The following is an 18558-nucleotide window of genomic DNA, read 5'->3' as shown; positions in this document are numbered from 1 at the left end:
CCTGTTTATTCATCTGCTAGAAGGTTTTATAGTTTCCAATTTTCAGAGAGTAAGGATTAAGTGAGTGAATGGAGGAATATGAAGTGCATGGCTGACAGCAGGAAGGAAGAAGTGATTGCTGTGATGAGCAGGGATGGGGCTAGGAACCTCACATAGGTGTAGTCCCTGAATCTTTATAATGACCATGTAAATTAGGTATTATTTTCCCCCACCGAAAAAAAAATGAGGAAATTGAGGTTTGGAGAGGTTTAGTAATTTACTCAAGGTTGCATAATTAGTAAAAGGTAGAGTGGAGAGACTTAAAAAGAGCCAAACCACACCAAAAAAGTACGCTGACATCTATCTGACATTCTAATGATAGTCATATAGCAAAATCAGCTAGAAATTGAAACAGATTCAATTCTATATCCTGCTAAAACTTGAGGTCACCAGCTGTGTGTCCCTAGGCAAGTGGTCTAACTTCTTTGAAACTCAGTTTCCTCATCTGTAAAATTCCTACATTTATTGTGGAGATTAAATGAAGCAATACACTTAAAGTACCTGGCAGAATACCTAGCTTATAAGTCATCAGTTAACAGATATTAACTTTAATGATGTTTGTTGGACCTGTTACTGCACTAAGTATCAGGAATGCAAAGAGAACTAAACATGTTCCCTGCTCTTGTGGAAGTCAGGATAGGACATCTATATAAGGAGGGAAATTTTAACACAAGGAGGAAACTGTTATAATGAAAGAATAAATGATGTGATTTGGGAGCGAGAAAGATGTAGATATAGTGGAAAAGGAGGGAAGGATGGCAGGGAAGGTTCCAGCTGTGAAGTACAGAGTGACCTGGATCTCAAGGGAACAGTGGATGGAGTTCTGCATACAGAAAAGGCAGGAAAGGCATTCCAGGCAGAAGGAATAGCTTGTGCAAAGACAAAGACGGCAAAAAGTCCTGAAAGGTCTAGGAGGGTCAAGGGTCAGTGAACAGTTCTGGTGTGACTAGAAGGTAAGTTATGTGGGTTGACTGATAAAAGCAGAAGAGAATAGTTGGGTTCAGGCTGTGAAGGCCTTTGTGTGTCTTGCTAAGAAGTATGACCACTAGTCCATGAGGAAAAGGGAGCAAGTCTTCAAAGCGAGGAAGTTTCATAGTCAGAATGCTTTTGGTGAAAAATAATGATAGGGTAAAGGATAGTGTAAGGGATCCAGCCAGGAGATTGTTGCAGTAGTCTGGACAGGAGGTGACAGAGACCCCAAAACTGGCCACCAATGAAATGGAAGTGGGTGGTAAGGAAGAGGAAGTGAAGGATGACATAAACATAATGTGTGAAGTCCATGGTATGAAAATGGCTTGGTCCCTTACTTACCAAAGGACCAAAACAAAAACACAGAAAACCTCTTTTAAAAATAATCTCTTTTGTTTGTATGCAAATAGGCCATGCATAGTGAAAACGCAACTCAAGTATGATGACAAATACAATATTTTGTCTCCAATCCTTGAATTGCAAAGATCAAATTGGTTTACAAATGCTGTCCTTCTTAAGAATTCCAACTCCTCACATTAAAACCGTAGCCAACAAGTACAAGGCTTATTTGACATCATTTCTGATATTAAACCAGATTTGAGGAAAGCTATTTAAGGCACTTTTCAAAAGAGACCATCCTTTACTCACATGGTGGAAGAGTAGGAGGAGCGACATCTTATTTTACTGGAAATGTTGTTGTTGTTCTTAAAATGCAGGGTGCTAGTTTATTTTATAAATTTAGAAATTAATTAGCACTTAGTATTTATCTTCAGTATTTAGAATTATTCAAGAAATATGAAAGGAATCTGAATTTATTAGTAAAAGGTTTAATGTCATTTGCCAAATGGTATGTTTACTTTTTATTTAATTTTTACTTTTTATTTATTTATTTTTTAAATATAATTTATTGTTAAGTTAGCTAACATACAGTGTATACAGCGTGCTCTTGGCTTCAGGAGTAAATTCCCATAATTCATCACTTACATACAACACCCAGTGCTCATCCCAACAAGTGCCCTCCTCAATGCCCATCACCCATTGTCCTCTCTCCCCTGCCCACCCCCATCAACCCTCAGTTTGTTCTCTGCATTTAAGAGTCCCTTATGGTTTGCCTCCCTCTCTGTTTGAAACTATTTTTCCCCTTCCCTTCCCCCCTGATGTTCTGTTAAGATTCTCAAACTCCACATATGAGTGAAAACATATGACCTCTATCTTTCTCTGCCTGACTTATTTCATTTAGCATAATACCCTCCAGTTCCATCCACGTTGTTGCAAATGGCAAATTTCATTCTTTCTCATTGCCAAGTAGTATTCCATTGTATCAAAAACAAATAATCCAGTGAAGAAAAGGGCAGAAGACATGAATAGACACTTTTCCAAAGCAGACATCCAGATGGCCAACAGACACATGAAAAGATGCTCAATATCACTCATCATCAGGGAAATACAAATTAAAACCATTGAGATACCACCTCACACCAGTCAAAGTGGCTAAAATTAACAACTCACGCAACAACAGATACTGGCGAGGATGTGGAAAACAGGAACCCTCTTGCACTGTTGGTGGGAATGCAAACTGGTGCAGCCACTCTGGATAACAGTGTGGAGTTTCCTCAAAAAATTAAAAATAGAATTACCCTATGACCCAGCAATAGCACTAGTAGGAATTCATCCAAAGGATTTAGGAGTGCTGATTCATAGGAGCATATGTGCCCCAATGTTTAGAGCAGTGCTATTAACAATAGCCAAATTATGGACATAGCCCAAATGTCCATCACTGATGAATAGATGTGGAAAATTTCTTGTAAGTGGCAACATGTCTAAGTGGTGGTGGACCTTCAGAATCTTCCAGATAAAGGCATGTGAAGGGAGCTACAAAATTACACCTGGTGGTTCTGTACCACCAACTTGAAAATTGCAAATCCAGGTTGATAAATACGTATTTTAAGGGTTCCCAGAAGTCTTACGTTCGTTGCTTTTGGTTACAAAGATGCCACAGGGAAGTGAGCCTTTGTGTGTGCAATGCCCCCTCCTTCGACCCTATTGTGAAATGGAAGCTTTAAAAAATCCAGTGGTTTTGGTTTTTTGTTTTTTGTTTAACAAGCTTAGTCATATTGGCTGTGTTCTATATGCCCCAATCTATTTTATTTTACTTTGTAGAGCACATTTTATTTATGTTCTTATATAAATATTTTGCATAAAAAGGTGCTTTCTCAGATTATGCTTCCGTAAAATTGAAATATGCTGCCATTTATTAAAATGTGTTAGTTTTGTTATGTATTATATTCCCTCCTCTGCACAAATAGGAAAAAGCATATGGACTTTACTCTTTAAGCAACTTTTATACTTAGAATATTACCTCATTTTATTTCTTCTAACTAAGGTTTAAAGGAAATGGCAAATGTCAGATGCTTTGTGAAAGAGATGACAGTTTCTCAGAATGCGTAAGGGCATATCTTTAAGCAAATGGGCCACTTTAAATTCAGAGATCACAATCTTGTGAATTTGGGTTTAATGTTCCCAGGTAACACTAAAGATCGAAATAATATGTTTGGAATCATATATTTACTTTGTTGAATTCTGAAAAGTGCCATCACTGATGTTGGTAGTTTATTGGCATCAATTTTTAAACTTGCTGCTGTATGTATTTCATTCATCTTGGAAAGATTTTACGTGGTTTTGTTATTTGTTAACTAACAGGCCATCTTTTGTATAAACTCTCAGATAGTCCTGAGATTCTTGTATTGTAAACATTACTAAATAGCTAGAATATAGAATTATTAAATTAGAAGTTAAGTATCACTTTCATCTACCCTTCTCTCAGAGTGAGTTCTCTGCTGTGCCATCTGTGACTGACAGTCATGCAGACACAGTGACCATTTAAAATATGAACCGAAGGAGAACCAATATTTCTTAGAGAAGTCTATTCCTGAGTCAGAGGGCCTGGGGAAATTTTTCTTAATTGTGACCTATACAACCTAGTTAATATCTACCACATGCTCTTCAGATGTTATTTAATCATTAGTAACTGAAGCTGTTTTTGTTGAAAATCACTTGTTGGCAGGCCCCTTGATATTACCAGTTTGGTATAGGTCTCCTGCATTCACCTTCAGGCTCTTGCAGAGCAGGGACCCTCTGCTTTTCCTTGTATCCCAGGACCAGCCCAAGTCCTATACTTAGTTAGGGCTGGATAAGCATTTGTTGAATGAATGAAGGCAAATTAAAAAGTAGAAATTGCAAATGGTGCAATTACATCAGTGGATTTTAAAGTATTATTAGAAAGTGGGAAATAATGTTAAGATACAAAGATGGGTGGAAACAAAGGTAAAGGATAAAAATATGTGCTTTTGTGTGTCACTAGAGTCTATAGTATTACTAGTTTCCATGGGCATCCTGGAACCACTCCTGAAGCTCTGCCCAGTCCCTTTTATGAAGTGTCTGTACACATAGCTGGTGGGAGGGGGGCTCCAGATGTGGTCTTGTTGCTATAATCCTGATCTCTAGTGTCCAAGGGGGCAAATGGTGAGTTCCTCAGTTCCCCAGGCTGTAGTCCTTCTCTGGCTTCGCCTTGTTTCCTGATCTGTGGCCCCAGTTCCCCATTGCTCCTTAGGGCCTGTCCCCCAGTGTCCCCCAGGGCCTTATTTCACAGGGGCAAACAATGAAGTATCTCCACTCACCACACTGTAGATATCACACTTCCCAGAAACTCCCAATTCTGACTGTGCCACAGCACACCTCCACCCCACTCCGCCATGTCTCCACCAGACCACTGACCACTCTCAGACCCTGGGTTTGGGATGGCTGGCTCCGTACTAGCTGGGGTTGCTGTCCTTAGCCTGAGCTCTACACAGAGCCACATTCTTAATCTTCCCCACTTGCCCATGCAGCTAAAGTAACAGATCATGTAAATGCCACAGTCATCCCAGGTACAACATCACTTGTTTTTCTAAAATGTGCACATCCTGATACTTAGCCTTTTGACAATTTTTCCTTACCCTACCTTTTACAACATGCAAATGTAATTTTCAACCCACATAAATTTTGTTGCTGAAGTTTAGGTATGTTTTATTAAGCCACCATTTGGTTTTGAGAGAAAATGCAGACAAGGATCTTAAGTAGGATCTTGTAAATAACTGTTAGTGTCCTTTGCCTTTCTGACTTCTCCTTAGAGGACATCTAGGCAAAAGTGTGTCACTGAGTCCTAGTTTCTGTGTTCAGAAGTTGATCGAATATAAATTAAGAAACAATACACGTTCCCTCTTTCTTAACATGCATGAATGATGGGTGTGAATTTGCATCACGAGAAAGTGAATAAAATAAGATACTCCAGGGCAGCCAAGGAGACCAAACAAACCAACTCAGGACTAGAGAGGAGACTGCGCTAGAGGTTGTAAGAGTGAGGATCTCCCCCAACCTTGGTGACCCTCTTATAGGATGTAAATATGGAGGCTGTAAAAGTTTGGCTGAAAGAAAAAGACTCAACCTCCAATGCTAAACTATATAAAATTGCTTTTAAGCGTAGGTCAACATCGTATCTCCGCCTCAAAGAAAAAAAGAAGCTTACTACATTTCTAAGAATGTTCCTCCAGAAACATGGAACTGAAAGCTATTTTTTTATTGATCTGGCCCTTAGAAAACAATGGGACTTTTTAATGTACGCAAGGAACTGACATGAAAATTTATGATTCTGCACCAGAAAGATGCAAAAAATGTCAAAATAGAGGGCAGAAATACAAAACTAGAGATGTTTCGCAGCAATGTCTTATGTATGGCATTTGATTACAAGTATGCAACATGGAGAAGCGAACCTCTGGACTGTGAAATTGATGCTAATTTTTTTACCCATGGGGTAGAAGCCCTCTAAAATGTCACGTTATTAACTTAGTTGCTTTACCAGGAATCAGTGCTTACGTAGTGTGTGTGTATGTGTGTGTGTGTATGTTTTTAATTAATAGACTTTATTTTTGTGACAGTTTTAAATTTATAGAAAAATTGAGCAGACCATACAGAGAATTCCCATATACCCTCTCCCCTGCACATAGTTTCCTCTGTTATGATCTTGCATTGGTGTGGTATATTTGTTAATGAACCAATATTGTTAATTAACACTCACACTTTACATTAAAGTCCCCTCTTTAGGTTCTACAGTTCTGTGGGTTTTGACAAATTTATAACATATATACACCATTAATTTCAGTATCATGCAGAAAGTTTCACTGCCCTAAAAATCCCTTGTGCTCCTCTATTCATCCCTCTTCACATCCTCTGGCAACCACTGATCTTTTTACTGTCTCAATGATTTTGCGTTTTGCAGAATGTTATCTAGTTGGAAACATACAGTATGTAGCCTTTTGAGGTTGGCTTCTTTCATTAAGCAACATGCATTTAAAGTTTGTCCATGTCTTTTCATGGGTTGATAGCTCATTTCTATTTATTACTGAATAATATTCCATTGTATGGACATACCACAGTTTGTCTATTCACTTATTGAAGACCATCTCAGTTGCTTCTACTTTGGGGCAATTATGAATAAAGGTGGTATAAATATGCATGCACAGGTTTTTGTGTGGACATAAGTTTTAAACTCATTTGGGTAAATACCTAGGAGCATTATTGATGGTTCATCTGGTAGGCTTATGTTAAGTGCTATAAGAACCTGCCACAATGAGTTCCAGAGTCCCTACATCATTTTCCATTCCCACCAGCAATGAATGAGAGTTGCCATTGTTCCACATCCCTGTCAGCATTTGGTATTGTCAGGAGTTTTGTTTTTTTTTGTTTTTTGGGGTTTTTTTTTAGCCATTCTAATAGGTATTTAGTAGTAGCTCATTATGGTTTTGATTAGCAATTCCCTAATGACATATGATACTGAGCATCTTTTAATATGTATATCTGTACCATCTGTGTATCTTCTTTGGTATGGTGTATGATCAGATATTTTGCCCATTTTTAGACTGAATTGTTTGTTTTCTTGAGTTTTAAGGGTTCTTTGTACATTTTGGATATCAGTCCTTTATCAGTCATGTGTTTTGCAAATATTTTCTTACAGTCTGTGGCTTCTCTTTTCATCCTCTCAGCAGTTAGTGTGTTTATGTTTTAAGGATGAAGGGTTTTTGAAATACAATTTTATAACAGCAGTAAAATAAAAAATTCATAGCAAATGTTTTATGTTCTCTGTCAAGCAGTATCAGAGAACCCTGTTTGTGGACCCAGAAGAGTTTCATTAAAAGGGAAAAGTCAGGTTCTGGGGACAGTGGTTGTGGCTTCCTGCACTCTGAGAGGTTGTGCAGCAGGGCTGGGAATAAGAACAGGACCACCCTGTGCTGCATCACTTCTAAATTAAAAATAACTTAGGAACTATGAATAGGGTATGAATTTCTGTCCATGAATCCAAGTATGTAAGAGATGGTCACTTCCCATGTTTCCTTTAATTCAACCTAATCTCACCTGTGAAACCTATTCTACCAGTTGGATAGGGGATTCCATCTTGATCATACAGGGATGCCCTTTCCTTCTTACAGCCCAGTCATAATTCAGGAAGCTTACCTAGTGCCTAGAAGGAGGAAGGGCCTCAAATCCCAAGACCGTTTTGGTTGCTATTGGCAACCTCACTATCTAAACCACGGTGGTCTGTGAAGTCTGGCAGCTCTCCACCCCTATGCCACAGTGGGAAATGAGGTTATCTCCTGAGGCCCATGAACCAAGTGCACTGCCTCTGTAGGCATGAGCCATCACTCCCAAAGCTGTTATCCCCTTGGGAGCACTGAGAGGGAGTGCTTTGTTTGATCCCTCTGCTCACAGGACCCAAACAACTCTGCCCTTCCTTCCTCTTGCATCTCAAAAGCACTCTCTTTTCTCTTCCCTTTTAGGACATCTATATTATCTCTTCCATGAGCTTTCACAAAAGTCCAAAAGTGCCTTTGACTTTAAGTCACTTCTGCTTTCTCCCCTGCAAAAATCTATGTGTCAAGAAATCTCAGAAAACAAATGCTAATTAACATTTCGATAAGTAATGCCTCTATAATTATTTGTGGAAATTATTTTGTCCTATATTAGAACCACCACCACCTAGAATATTTTTAGAGTGCTTCTTGACTGGTGGCCATGAGAAGCCATTTATGTATAGCAAACAAATCTATAGCTGGAATTGGAAAATTCAGCTAAGTGTTTGGATCTTTCCAAATGCCCACAAGTTTCTAGCTTTGCCCCTCCACCCTCAGAGTAAATCCTAACCATGTGGTCCCAGGGGAATATCTCTTCCCCCCCCCAACCCAGCTACCATCTATAGCCACTCCCCTCCTGCTGCTTTTTCTTGTAGCCTTGGCCTCCTCAGACATGAGAACATCTGGGAGTGAGGCATGGAGGAAGCAGCCCCACACAGAAAGCAACTTTCTGAGGTTACTGGTAACTTCCTCTTCACTAAACACAAGGAACTGATTTTCTTCATTTTGTTTAACCTCATCTCAGCATTTGATACTGTTGACCACCATCACTGCTGAACCCCGTGCATGCTTGGCTCTGATGACTCTTGGGTAGGCCTCCTTATCAGATTTTTGAGTGGCACAGGATTGGAGGGATGACTAGTACAATGAAAGATATAAAGAGGATTCAGAGTAATTTTGATTGGCTGAACACTGACGTACAAATAAGATGGGGCCAAGAGGTGGTGATATGACATGACATTTGAAAAAAAAAATCATGGTCAGCCACTCCAGTACAACTGTGTACAGGCTAATTTGATCTCTGACTCATTAGTGAAAGTGATCTTGTCACTATCCATTTCATTCTGTAAGCCCTTTCTGCAAAGAGGTATGTTGACACATTCAGGGAGACAGGTGCCAGTGGGAGAACCACCAAGCTGGTTAGGGTTCTAGAGACCACATTATATGAGGAACAGTTGAGGACACTGATAATATGTAGCTGAGAGAAAAGACTACTGAGGAAACTTATGACATATCTGTTTTCAATTATTTGGAGGGTTCCATGTGAAGGGGTAAAAATACATATCCTGCAAGTTTTAGAAAACAGGACAGGGACACTTATGGGACTGGGGAATGAGTGGTGGGAGATTTGGGATTATTATAAAGAAGACCTTTCTCTCATAACTGTCATATCAGGTAGTAAGTTTTCCAACATAAGTAAGAAAGCAAAGACTGGACATCCATCTATTACAGATAACACCGAGGGGAGTCCTTGCTTCAGTGAGAGACTAAAATGACTTTTGATGTCCCTGAAACAACCTTGCAATGCTAATTAGTTCATAGAATTAGAGAATTCCGTGACACCAAATTGTCCTTTATTTCTGCTGCCTGCCTCACTACTTATCTTCCACTACTTCTGTTACAGTGCATTGGATACTACTCTAATCAGGACCTGAAATAAGGAGATGAGAGAAGGGATATGGAAAAGAGAAAACAATAAAACTTTTTTTTTTAAATAACCTACCGTATGCCAGGATCTGTGTGAGGCACCATATACATGTCTTCCTATTTAATCCTCACAACAAGCTTATGAGACATTTAATATTACCTCTGTGAGGAAACTAAGGCTCAGAAATTAAGTGACTTCCTCAAGAACACACAGGTATTAACTAGTGGGCCAGAGTTTGAACAACAGGTTTGAACAAACACAGAGTTTGAACTCACCCTTTATTTTTGGTAAATAATACTGCTCTTTAAAATTTTTACTATTTATATAAAGATTCCTTTTAAAATAAGTCAAGATTAAAATGAATGCATAAAAAATAATACAGATTTTTACATGGATATGAAGTGGTACTAGTAGCTAGAATGACTGAAGTTTGGGAAATACTATTCTAAATATTTTGATAGCAAGACTTCCCAATTTAGCCTATCTGATATTTTGACTGCTGAGTATAAGGAAGAGAAGGAAACTTGAAAACGGAGTGGTATGTAAATTAATTCTCCTGTGCTCTGATACATGGGTAATTTCATGTGTTACAATAAGGAAACTAAATGGACCCTTTCAAATAAAAAAAATATATATGATTGTAAAATCCAGAGGAAAACCCCAGGTGGTGCCTATCCGAGTAAAGGATGAAGTTTCCAAGGTATGCACAGAGAATCGCTGAGAGGAAGTGAAGACCCTATGAGTCAGGGCCCAGGACCCACATAAGAGCCCTCTGGGTTTGAGAGACCCTGGATGGAAGGTGAGGAGTTTACAGACCTGTTTTGGGAAGAATGATCATCACCTTTCCAGTGATTAAGGACCAACTTTGTGCAAAGGTCAAAGTCAGAACTGTAAAGTCTGTCAGGAAGACAGAAAAGTAATAACGAAGACTAAATAGCTGCATACTATGCTCTGTGCCAGGTGATGTACATGCAAGATCCCATTTGTTTTTCAGAACAGTGCATCAAGGATGCTGGTCACATTTCCTGGATGAGAAGACTAAAATGGGGAGATGTTCAATAACTTGTCCAGGGCTCGGTGGTCAAGCCAGGGTTTGACCTTGGACTACCAGTTCCAAACCTGTGCTATGCTACTTCCCCTGCACCACATGTCCTTGCTTGGGTGCTCTTCTCAACCCAGACAACAAACAGCTCTCCCTTTGCTACTTTTAATTTCTCTAGTCCTGCAGGGCCCAGCTAGCCACCAAGAGATCAGAGGAGGCAGGTTCACAGGGAGCTGTTTCTCTCCCGAATGCAAATGCTGCAGGCTCAGAGGCACATAAATGCCTGCCCGCCCCCCTCCCCACTGAGCAGAGGGCTTTTCAGGGCCTGATTGGATCAGGAAAAGAAGCCATACATTTGGATCAGGATTATATGTGTGAAGCCTGTCCCTCTCGAAGCACTAGGTTTGGAAAAATCCACTTGGCATTCATACACCTATCACTCTTCTGCTGGTGACCTGTCCCCAGACTCGAGTACCACCCACTTCCAGGAATAGGGGCCAAATTTTCTACATTAGGATAATTAGGATTAGATGAGGATAATTTAAAAACAAGCTGTGTATGTTAATTGGCTTCTAGCAGGATCCATGGAGATATACTCAAATGAATGGTTTGTAGGGGGGTGGGGTGAGAAGAAAAATACCCAGTCTCTGGGCTCTGTGGTTGCCGACTGCCTCCTGCAGCCCTGCCAAGCCGGAAACAGTACCTGGTACATGGCTGCTGCATAAAACACTTGTTAAACTGAGCTGAACCTTCACCTATGGGACTCAAAGGCTACACTCCTGGATCTCTGTTAGTCTTTGTCATGTTTGTGGCTGGGCTGTCTTTGGGGAGTTTCCTCAGGGCTTTACATTCACTCACTCTCCGCCAGTGCATTTGTAGTCATTTTCATCGGTGGAAATGCCCACCTGCCATCAGAAGTTATCTGGAACCAGCCCCTGTCTGTGGTGCTATTTCTTTCTTGTCAGTTCCCCTTTCTGCATTTGAGTTCTAGTCTCAGCCCTGACATTATTTCTTTCTCTACAAAGAGTGTTAGGAAGTTATGGGGAGCTCACAAAGGCTCCTCATCGTTTATTCTTAACACCTTGTTTCTGTGTTCCTCGGGAATGTCACTGAGCTTATACATCTGGTCTCTGGGAGCTGCAGTGGATGGGCATTTGTGACAGGTATGTTCTTATGAAGCTTGTATGCTTTGGGAGCTTGGTGTCTGATAAAGCTACATCTGGGGCAGATGTTCAGAGGTTGGGCTGATGGCTGGCAAGGGAGTGGGTAAGAAGGGTTGTGGAATACGTGCATAAAACTTTTGACCACCAGGCTTGATTCTGAGACTGGCTACATTGGAGGTAGGACATTATAGAAATGTGTCTCTTCCATCCAGATCCTTTGTCTGCTTTCGTGAGCTAAGAGACAGGACAGGCAGGAAACAGAAGGCACCACTTACCAAACAACCAACAGCTGCCCTTGGCCTCAGGGTGCTGGGGGCTCCAAGGATCTCCACTGCAGGAGAAGGTATCCAAGGATGCTGGCCCCTTGTGCCAGTGAGAAGTTCAGAGAACTGGGGCAAAACCCACAGCTTCTGCAGTGGTCTCTGCTTTCTTATTTGGCTTTTCTCTTCCCGTCTCTTTGTCTCCATTTCTTCTTCCCATCTAAATGCCCCCCACAATATTGGCTCCTCTTGGCACCAGAGACCAAGAGCTCATTTGAAAAGAAAGTCTTAGGTCCAAAAAGAGCCCATGCAGTGGTTTCTCGTGTTCTGTATACCATGAACATATTTGCATTTGCAAATAGGCTTAAAATAGTGCCTCCACTAATAGTTATTTAAGGAGAGACAGGTGAAAATAATTTTTGGCCAAGGGAACTTCCCACTCCTCTCAAATTGTAATAACTAGGGAGATGATCTATTCCTCTGACATGCAACCTCAATCTTGGGACTAAGGCTGTGGACTTAAATGAGTCTAATTATGTGCACAAGCTCACAGTTCTATATTATTTCATCTGTTTGCTGTTGCAGGTACCATTGATACTATTTACATGAGCTATCCTGTGTATAATGGAAGCTTTTTATAAATTTCTGTTCATTAGCATGTTCTAAATGTATCTGAGTGATTAACTGTGTCCTGGGTTTTAACAGAGAGCATAAAAGTCATGGTCCTTGTACTCTTGAAGCTTTTAGCTTAGTGGGAAAATAGTATTAATAGTCACACTAAAATGACTGTATAGCAACACTGCTTTGAAGAGAAGGAAATGGCTTTTTGTGATTGTACCCACTGTTTAATGACTGTCTTTGAGCTTGATACTTTGGTTGCTCTAATGGCCCTGGATATCAGATATGTCTTCCTGGTGGTAATGAGAATTGGATTTTATGGAGTTGAAGCTAAGGTGGGAGAAGAAAGAGCATAAAAGGTAAAAAAGTGAGCTAAGCCAGATTCTTCAGGAGAAAATCAAGGTTCAAATACCATGTTTCAAAAAGGTGAGAAATAAGTTTGGGGGGGTCCCTCTCCCAGGAGACTGAAGCTGTGAAGAAATAGAGTAAGAACCTAACATGTCTGAAACAAGCAAGGAGTAGGAAGGTTCCGGAGTGGTTATCCAGTGTCCAGGCAAGAATTGACAATTCACCTTTCATGGTCAGGCAAATAAGAGTGGTTTAGGGGGGCAGTACAGAAGGATAGGGCCATAGGCTAGGTGCACAATCCTTTACTGAACCTTTATCCTCATCTCTAACCTAATATAGAGACTAGTTTCTAAACCATACATCAGAGTATACTCAGGCTGAGGTTGGGAAATACACACCATTTTGAGTATATGTAGAAGAAAAATATGTCTTCGGCACTTTCCATCTCCCCATCAGGGTAGGAAAGTTCCCATGCACTATTCTCCCTCTTTTTAGGAGTATGATTTCTTTCTGAGTTCCATTTCCTATTTAGCTGCATTAACTTGAACTTAACTCTTAATGGCTAAAAACAAAACATTTCTCCCTTCTAGCTAGCATTTGCATTTTAATAGGGGCTTTCAAAAATGCCTAAACCCAAGGAATGAGTAATTTGGGAATTCCAAGCACCAGGGTAGGGCTGGTACACAGAATGGGGAGAGGGGACGTCCCTCAAATTGTGCCCTTGATACATTGGCTTTCTCTCTTTGACCATGGTTCTGGTTCTGAGACAACAGGAAGGGGCCCTCTTAAGGGGCCATGATTGGCATAAATGCCTTTTAGTGAGTTCTGGGTTCTTATTTGTGGTAGGCAGAGCCCTTGACCAGATGTGCACAGACTCACCTGTAAAACTTTGCAAGATGCTTACCCACAGGCACCTTTTGGCAAAAAAGGAAAAAATGGTTTCCAAAACCATTAATAATTTGGAAAAGAGATGCTCCTTGACTCAAAAATATCTGATTTTGGGGCATCTGTCTTGTATACAAACTTGCTATAAGGAGACTGGAAAGCTAACCATGCTATGTACGTTCCTTCTTCCGGGAGTGAGGGGAATGGACTCTTAATTTTAATACTTTAGTTACCTACAATATCAGGGAATGAATAAAAGCAGCCTTCTCCCCCATATGAAGCTACATAGATATTTTTTCTTTGTACCTATTCATCTTTGATGCTGTTCCCCTCATATCTGTGTGGAAACATTGTGCTCCCAAATGAGTATGGGAAAGGACACCTAATCAAATTAAGGCAGTGTTAGGTATGAAAAATCTCCACAAATGGGAGTCCAGGAGGATTTGCTCCAAGAAGAGATTGGAGACCAAGTCAGACATATGATCCAGCGTGAGCTAGAAAGAGACATGTTTGGCATGGGAACTTAGCAAAGCTCAAGATGGGTGACACACATCTATAGCCAATCATCTATGCCCACCAGACACCAGGAAGTGTTCATGTTTTCATCAAGGTGTCGCTCATGCTCTTCTCTTTCTTGTCCGTATGCTGGTTCAGCCTCTTCATCTGAGGTCTTTGAGAGTTTAATATTGGCTTTCTTGATACCAGCCCTCACCCCTTCCTCAGACCACTGACAGGCTCATTTTCTTTAAACTTTCATTACATAATTTTTCTGCTTCCAGACCATCAATCCCAAACTCTCAATTTTCTATCACATCAAATATAAACTCATCTGACATACCAGACTGCATTAAGCTATCCTACTCTACTTAAAGAAATGAACTTCCCATTATTTGTGCAAGTGAAAAAGTAAAAAAACTCTGTGGCATCCACTGCATTAGTCTACTAAATAAGAGTGATTCCTGATACTCAGTTGAATGAATGAATAAATAAACCAATCAATTAATACCTTATTCTCATCTCCCATACTTAATCCATCACCACATCCTGTCAATTATAATCCTAAATATCACTTGAACCTATCCACTGCTACTTCTGCTACTACCACCCTAGACCAAACAACCATCTTCTTCATTTAAATGACTGCAATAGTCAACGGATTGGTCTTCTGGCATCTGTTCTGACTTCCCTACTATCCACTTGCTACACAGTAGCCAAAGTCATCTTTTCAAACTACAAACCTGATTATGTCACTCTTCCACTTTAATTTCTTCAGTGATTCACATTGCACTCAGAATAAACACCAAAATCCTTTGCTGACCCTTAAGATAAGCATGGTCTGGCCTCCACTGACCTCTCCAGGCTTGTCTTCCACCCCTCTAGTCATTTAAGCCACATCAACCTTCCCTCATGTCCTTCTTGCCGTGGTGCCTTTGCACCTGCTGTTCCTTTTGCCTAGAATCCTTCCAAACTACCCCCTTCACCTATCTGGCACTTTTCAATCTGTTATGTTTACCTAAAAAACTGCCCCTAAACTCGGCAGCTTAAAACAATGAATATTTTACTCTGTCTTACAATGTTGTGGGCCAGAAATTTGGGCAGGGTTTTGAGTGATTTTTCTGTTCCTCATGGCATCAAGTGAAGTCACTTGGTGGTTGGTACTAAGTTACTGAATGGGCTAGTATAGAACTTCCCTGTCCAATTCAGTAGGCACTAGCCACATGTGGCTACTGATCACTTGAAATGTAGTTCATCTAAGTTCTGTAAGTGTAAAACACCTACAAGATTTTGTACAGAAAAAAGAATGTAAAATATCCATTAATAATTTTATATTGATTATATGTTGAGATTATAATATTTTAGATATACTGAATTAAAGAAAACATATCATTAAAATTAATTTTTACCTATTTCTCTTTAATTTTTTATTTTTTTATTTTTTTTTCTCTTTAATTTTTTAATATGGCTATTGGAAATTTTCAAATTACGTATGTGGTTGCATTAAATTTCTAGTGGATGGTGCTAATCTAGAGCAAGGGTCACCATTTTTTTCTACAAAAGGCCAGATAGAAAATATTTTCAGCTTTGCAGGCCTGACAGTCCACTACTCATCTCTACCACTGTAATGAAAAAACAACCATAGACAATAATTAAACAAATGGGTATAGCTGCATTCCAATAAAACTTTATTTATAAAAATAGATGGTGGCCAGATTAGGTCTGCAGGCTATGTTTGCTAACCTCTGATCTAGAGCTTCCAAGAGTTTTTTAAGTTTATTTATTTATCTTGAGAGGGAGAGAGAAAGCATGAGCAGGGGAAGGGCAGAGAGAGTGAGAGAGAGAATCCCAAGCAGGTTCCACACTGTCAGCAAAGAGCCCAATGTGGGACTCAATCTCATGAACTGTGAGATCATGACCTGAGTCAAAATCAAGAGTTGGACGCTTAACTGACTGAGCCACCCAGGCACCCCTAGAGAATCCAAGATTTTATTCATATGTCTTGTGGCTTGGCAGAGATGGCTGGAAGGCAGGATTCGGCTGGGACTGTTGACCCAAACATCAATGCATGGACTCTTTGGCATGGTGGTCTTAGGGTAGTGGGACATCTTCCATGATGGAGTCTTCCAAGAAAAACAGAAGCTGCAAGGCTTTTTATGAAACATCCTTTCTGCTGTATTCTATTAGAGAAGTCTCTAAGGCCAGCCCAGATTTAAGGAGAGATTAGACTTCACCTCTTCATGGGAGGAGTAACAAAGAATATGTGTCCATCTTTAATCTATCACATCATTCTTCAAATCTCAGTTAAGACTAGTCCTATTATAGGCATTCAAATTACCGTGAAACTCTCCTATGTGGCACTTGTCATTGTTAACAAATTTACATCTATCTGTGTGATTCTTTTGCTCCTTCACTAAACTATAACCAACCATGTGAAGAGGTTCCTGGTTTTGTTCATTATTATATTCTAAGCAGCTAGCACAACGCCTGGTTTAATAAATATTTGTTGAATGAATGAATGATATTAGGGCACAACTTTGCAGCCATTAACTGTACTAATAATATTGATCCCACATTTCTCCATATTGCTCTAAAGCATATCACAAGACACCCTGTCAGAGGCCCTATTAAATTTCAGACACATTCCATTCCCAGCAATCTTATGAATTTGTAGTTCAGAAACTTTATAAAAAAGGAAATAAGCCTACCCTATTCCTCCCAGTACCTCAAAGGTGATAATAGCTGCTCTAAAATTATACCTTCAGATTCTGGTGCTCTGAGACGTAATTCATGCAGCATGTCAAACCAGAGGCAAACCAAGGCCCCAGGCAGCTTGTGATCCTCCTGGACTTCACTCACAATGCCAGTACAGCAAGCTTGGGTTGTCCAGTCACAGGATGAACTGACAGAAGGCAAAGGACCAGGCCCAGAGTACTGGACTGAGTCCGACCTAATCTTCCCTCCATGGAGGCTGCAGCATCATCTCCTGCTTTGCTTAGAGCAAGGACTCTTGTATGTGCCAGGAGGAGATAAGCATTGCCACCTTCCACACTGATCCTAGAACTTAAATTGTAGTTATATGTGTACACCCTATCATTTTTTTTAGTACTGAGTGAGGGACCAAGACCCACACATCTTTACATCCCCCACAACCTGTAGAACAAGCCTGTCACTGAGTAAATTCACTAAATGTTTACATGAGAGAAGGTCTCAATGATCAAACAATTTTCCTTAGACACCAGCAAACTTAGCATTTTTCCTGATACCCTGATCATGGCTAATACTCTAGATAAAGTTGTGAAACAGGAAACAGTTTTCTTTGTTGACACCAGCTTGTACCTTGAATTCTTCTCTCACTTCCTGTGACATCATATCTGCACTCCCCAGTCTCACCCTCTAGCTAACCACCATCACCCCACCTCCCTTCATGCAGCCTCTTGCCTGAAATAGATCCCACATGCTCCTTCAGAACTGAGACACCAAAGATACCTTCTTTATCCCCTCCTCTTTCTGCCCAAATACCTGAATTTCCCCCAGAGTTCTTCTAGGTGAGACTTGCTGAAACACAGTAACCTGTGCCTGCAGCTAAATCCACACTAGAACGCTGATAACCTGTTCAGGGCTGGAGTGGAGAGGAACGTTCTCTGCCTGGCACGGAAAGGGTGTTCAAGTAATATTTGTGGAATGAATAGAAGCTCGGACAGAAACTCTTCTGATAGGAAGGGACTTTTGGCTCCTCCCACCCCCATCACAACACCTGCCTCTCCCGTAATGTACACTCCGATCCCAGGAGTTACCTTCACACTTGGCCTTTGGGATGTGCTGCTCCCCTGCTACCTTAAGAGTGGGTAGAATCATAATCCTTTCTCCTTGCTCCCACAGCGCAGCTGAAACTGGTTGGAACTTTTAAAGGAACTCTATCAGTGTTAAAAAGAACACAATGAGGGGCGCCTGGGTGGCGCAGTCGGTTAAGTGTCCGACTTCAGCCAGGTCACGATCTCGCGGTCCGTGAGTTCGAGCCCCGCGTCGGGCTCTGGGCTGATGGCTCAGAGCCTGGAGCCTGTTTCCGATTCTGTGTCTCCCTCTCTCTCTGCCCCTCCCCCGTTCATGCTCTGTCTCTCTCTGTCCCAAAAAATAAAATAAAACGTTAAAAAAAAAATATTAAAAAAAAAAAAAAAAAGAACACAATGATACTGTGTGGGTTTAAACCTCAACTCTGTCATTTACTACCGGGTGGCTAGGGCAAGTTCCTTAACCTCTCAGCAGCTCCGTTTCTTCATCTGTAACTTGGGGGCAGATAATCACACTTGGCTGTGAGGAATAAAAGTGTAAATAGTCATTCAGCTGACTCTCACTCATGGTCTATGAT

General features: G+C 40.6%; 1 protein-coding gene across 5 annotated transcripts in view; it reads left to right on the top strand.

Annotated features, from left to right (window-relative positions):
* CD86 (CD86 molecule) overlaps positions 1–18558 on the top strand; it is an 84832-nt gene that overhangs the window by 29628 nt on the left and 36646 nt on the right. The window contains exon 1 of one of the 5 annotated variants that reach the window (XM_047874179.1): positions 11328–11583. The exons of 2 other annotated variants lie outside the window; for them this stretch is intronic. In XM_047874179.1, coding sequence (XP_047730135.1) covers positions 11567–11583 — 17 coding nt within the window. In that variant the 5' untranslated portion in view covers positions 11328–11566. Of the gene's footprint in view, positions 1–11327; positions 11584–18558 lie in introns of those variants that run through there. 2 more of the 5 variants (XM_047874183.1, XM_047874181.1) reach the window with 2 other exon arrangements.

This window comes from Prionailurus viverrinus, chromosome C2, assembly GCF_022837055.1.
Source record: "Prionailurus viverrinus isolate Anna chromosome C2, UM_Priviv_1.0, whole genome shotgun sequence".
Taxonomy (NCBI): domain Eukaryota; kingdom Metazoa; phylum Chordata; class Mammalia; order Carnivora; family Felidae; genus Prionailurus; species Prionailurus viverrinus.
Note: the sequence above shows the minus strand (reverse complement) of the source record. Positions and strands in the feature narration are given on the sequence as shown.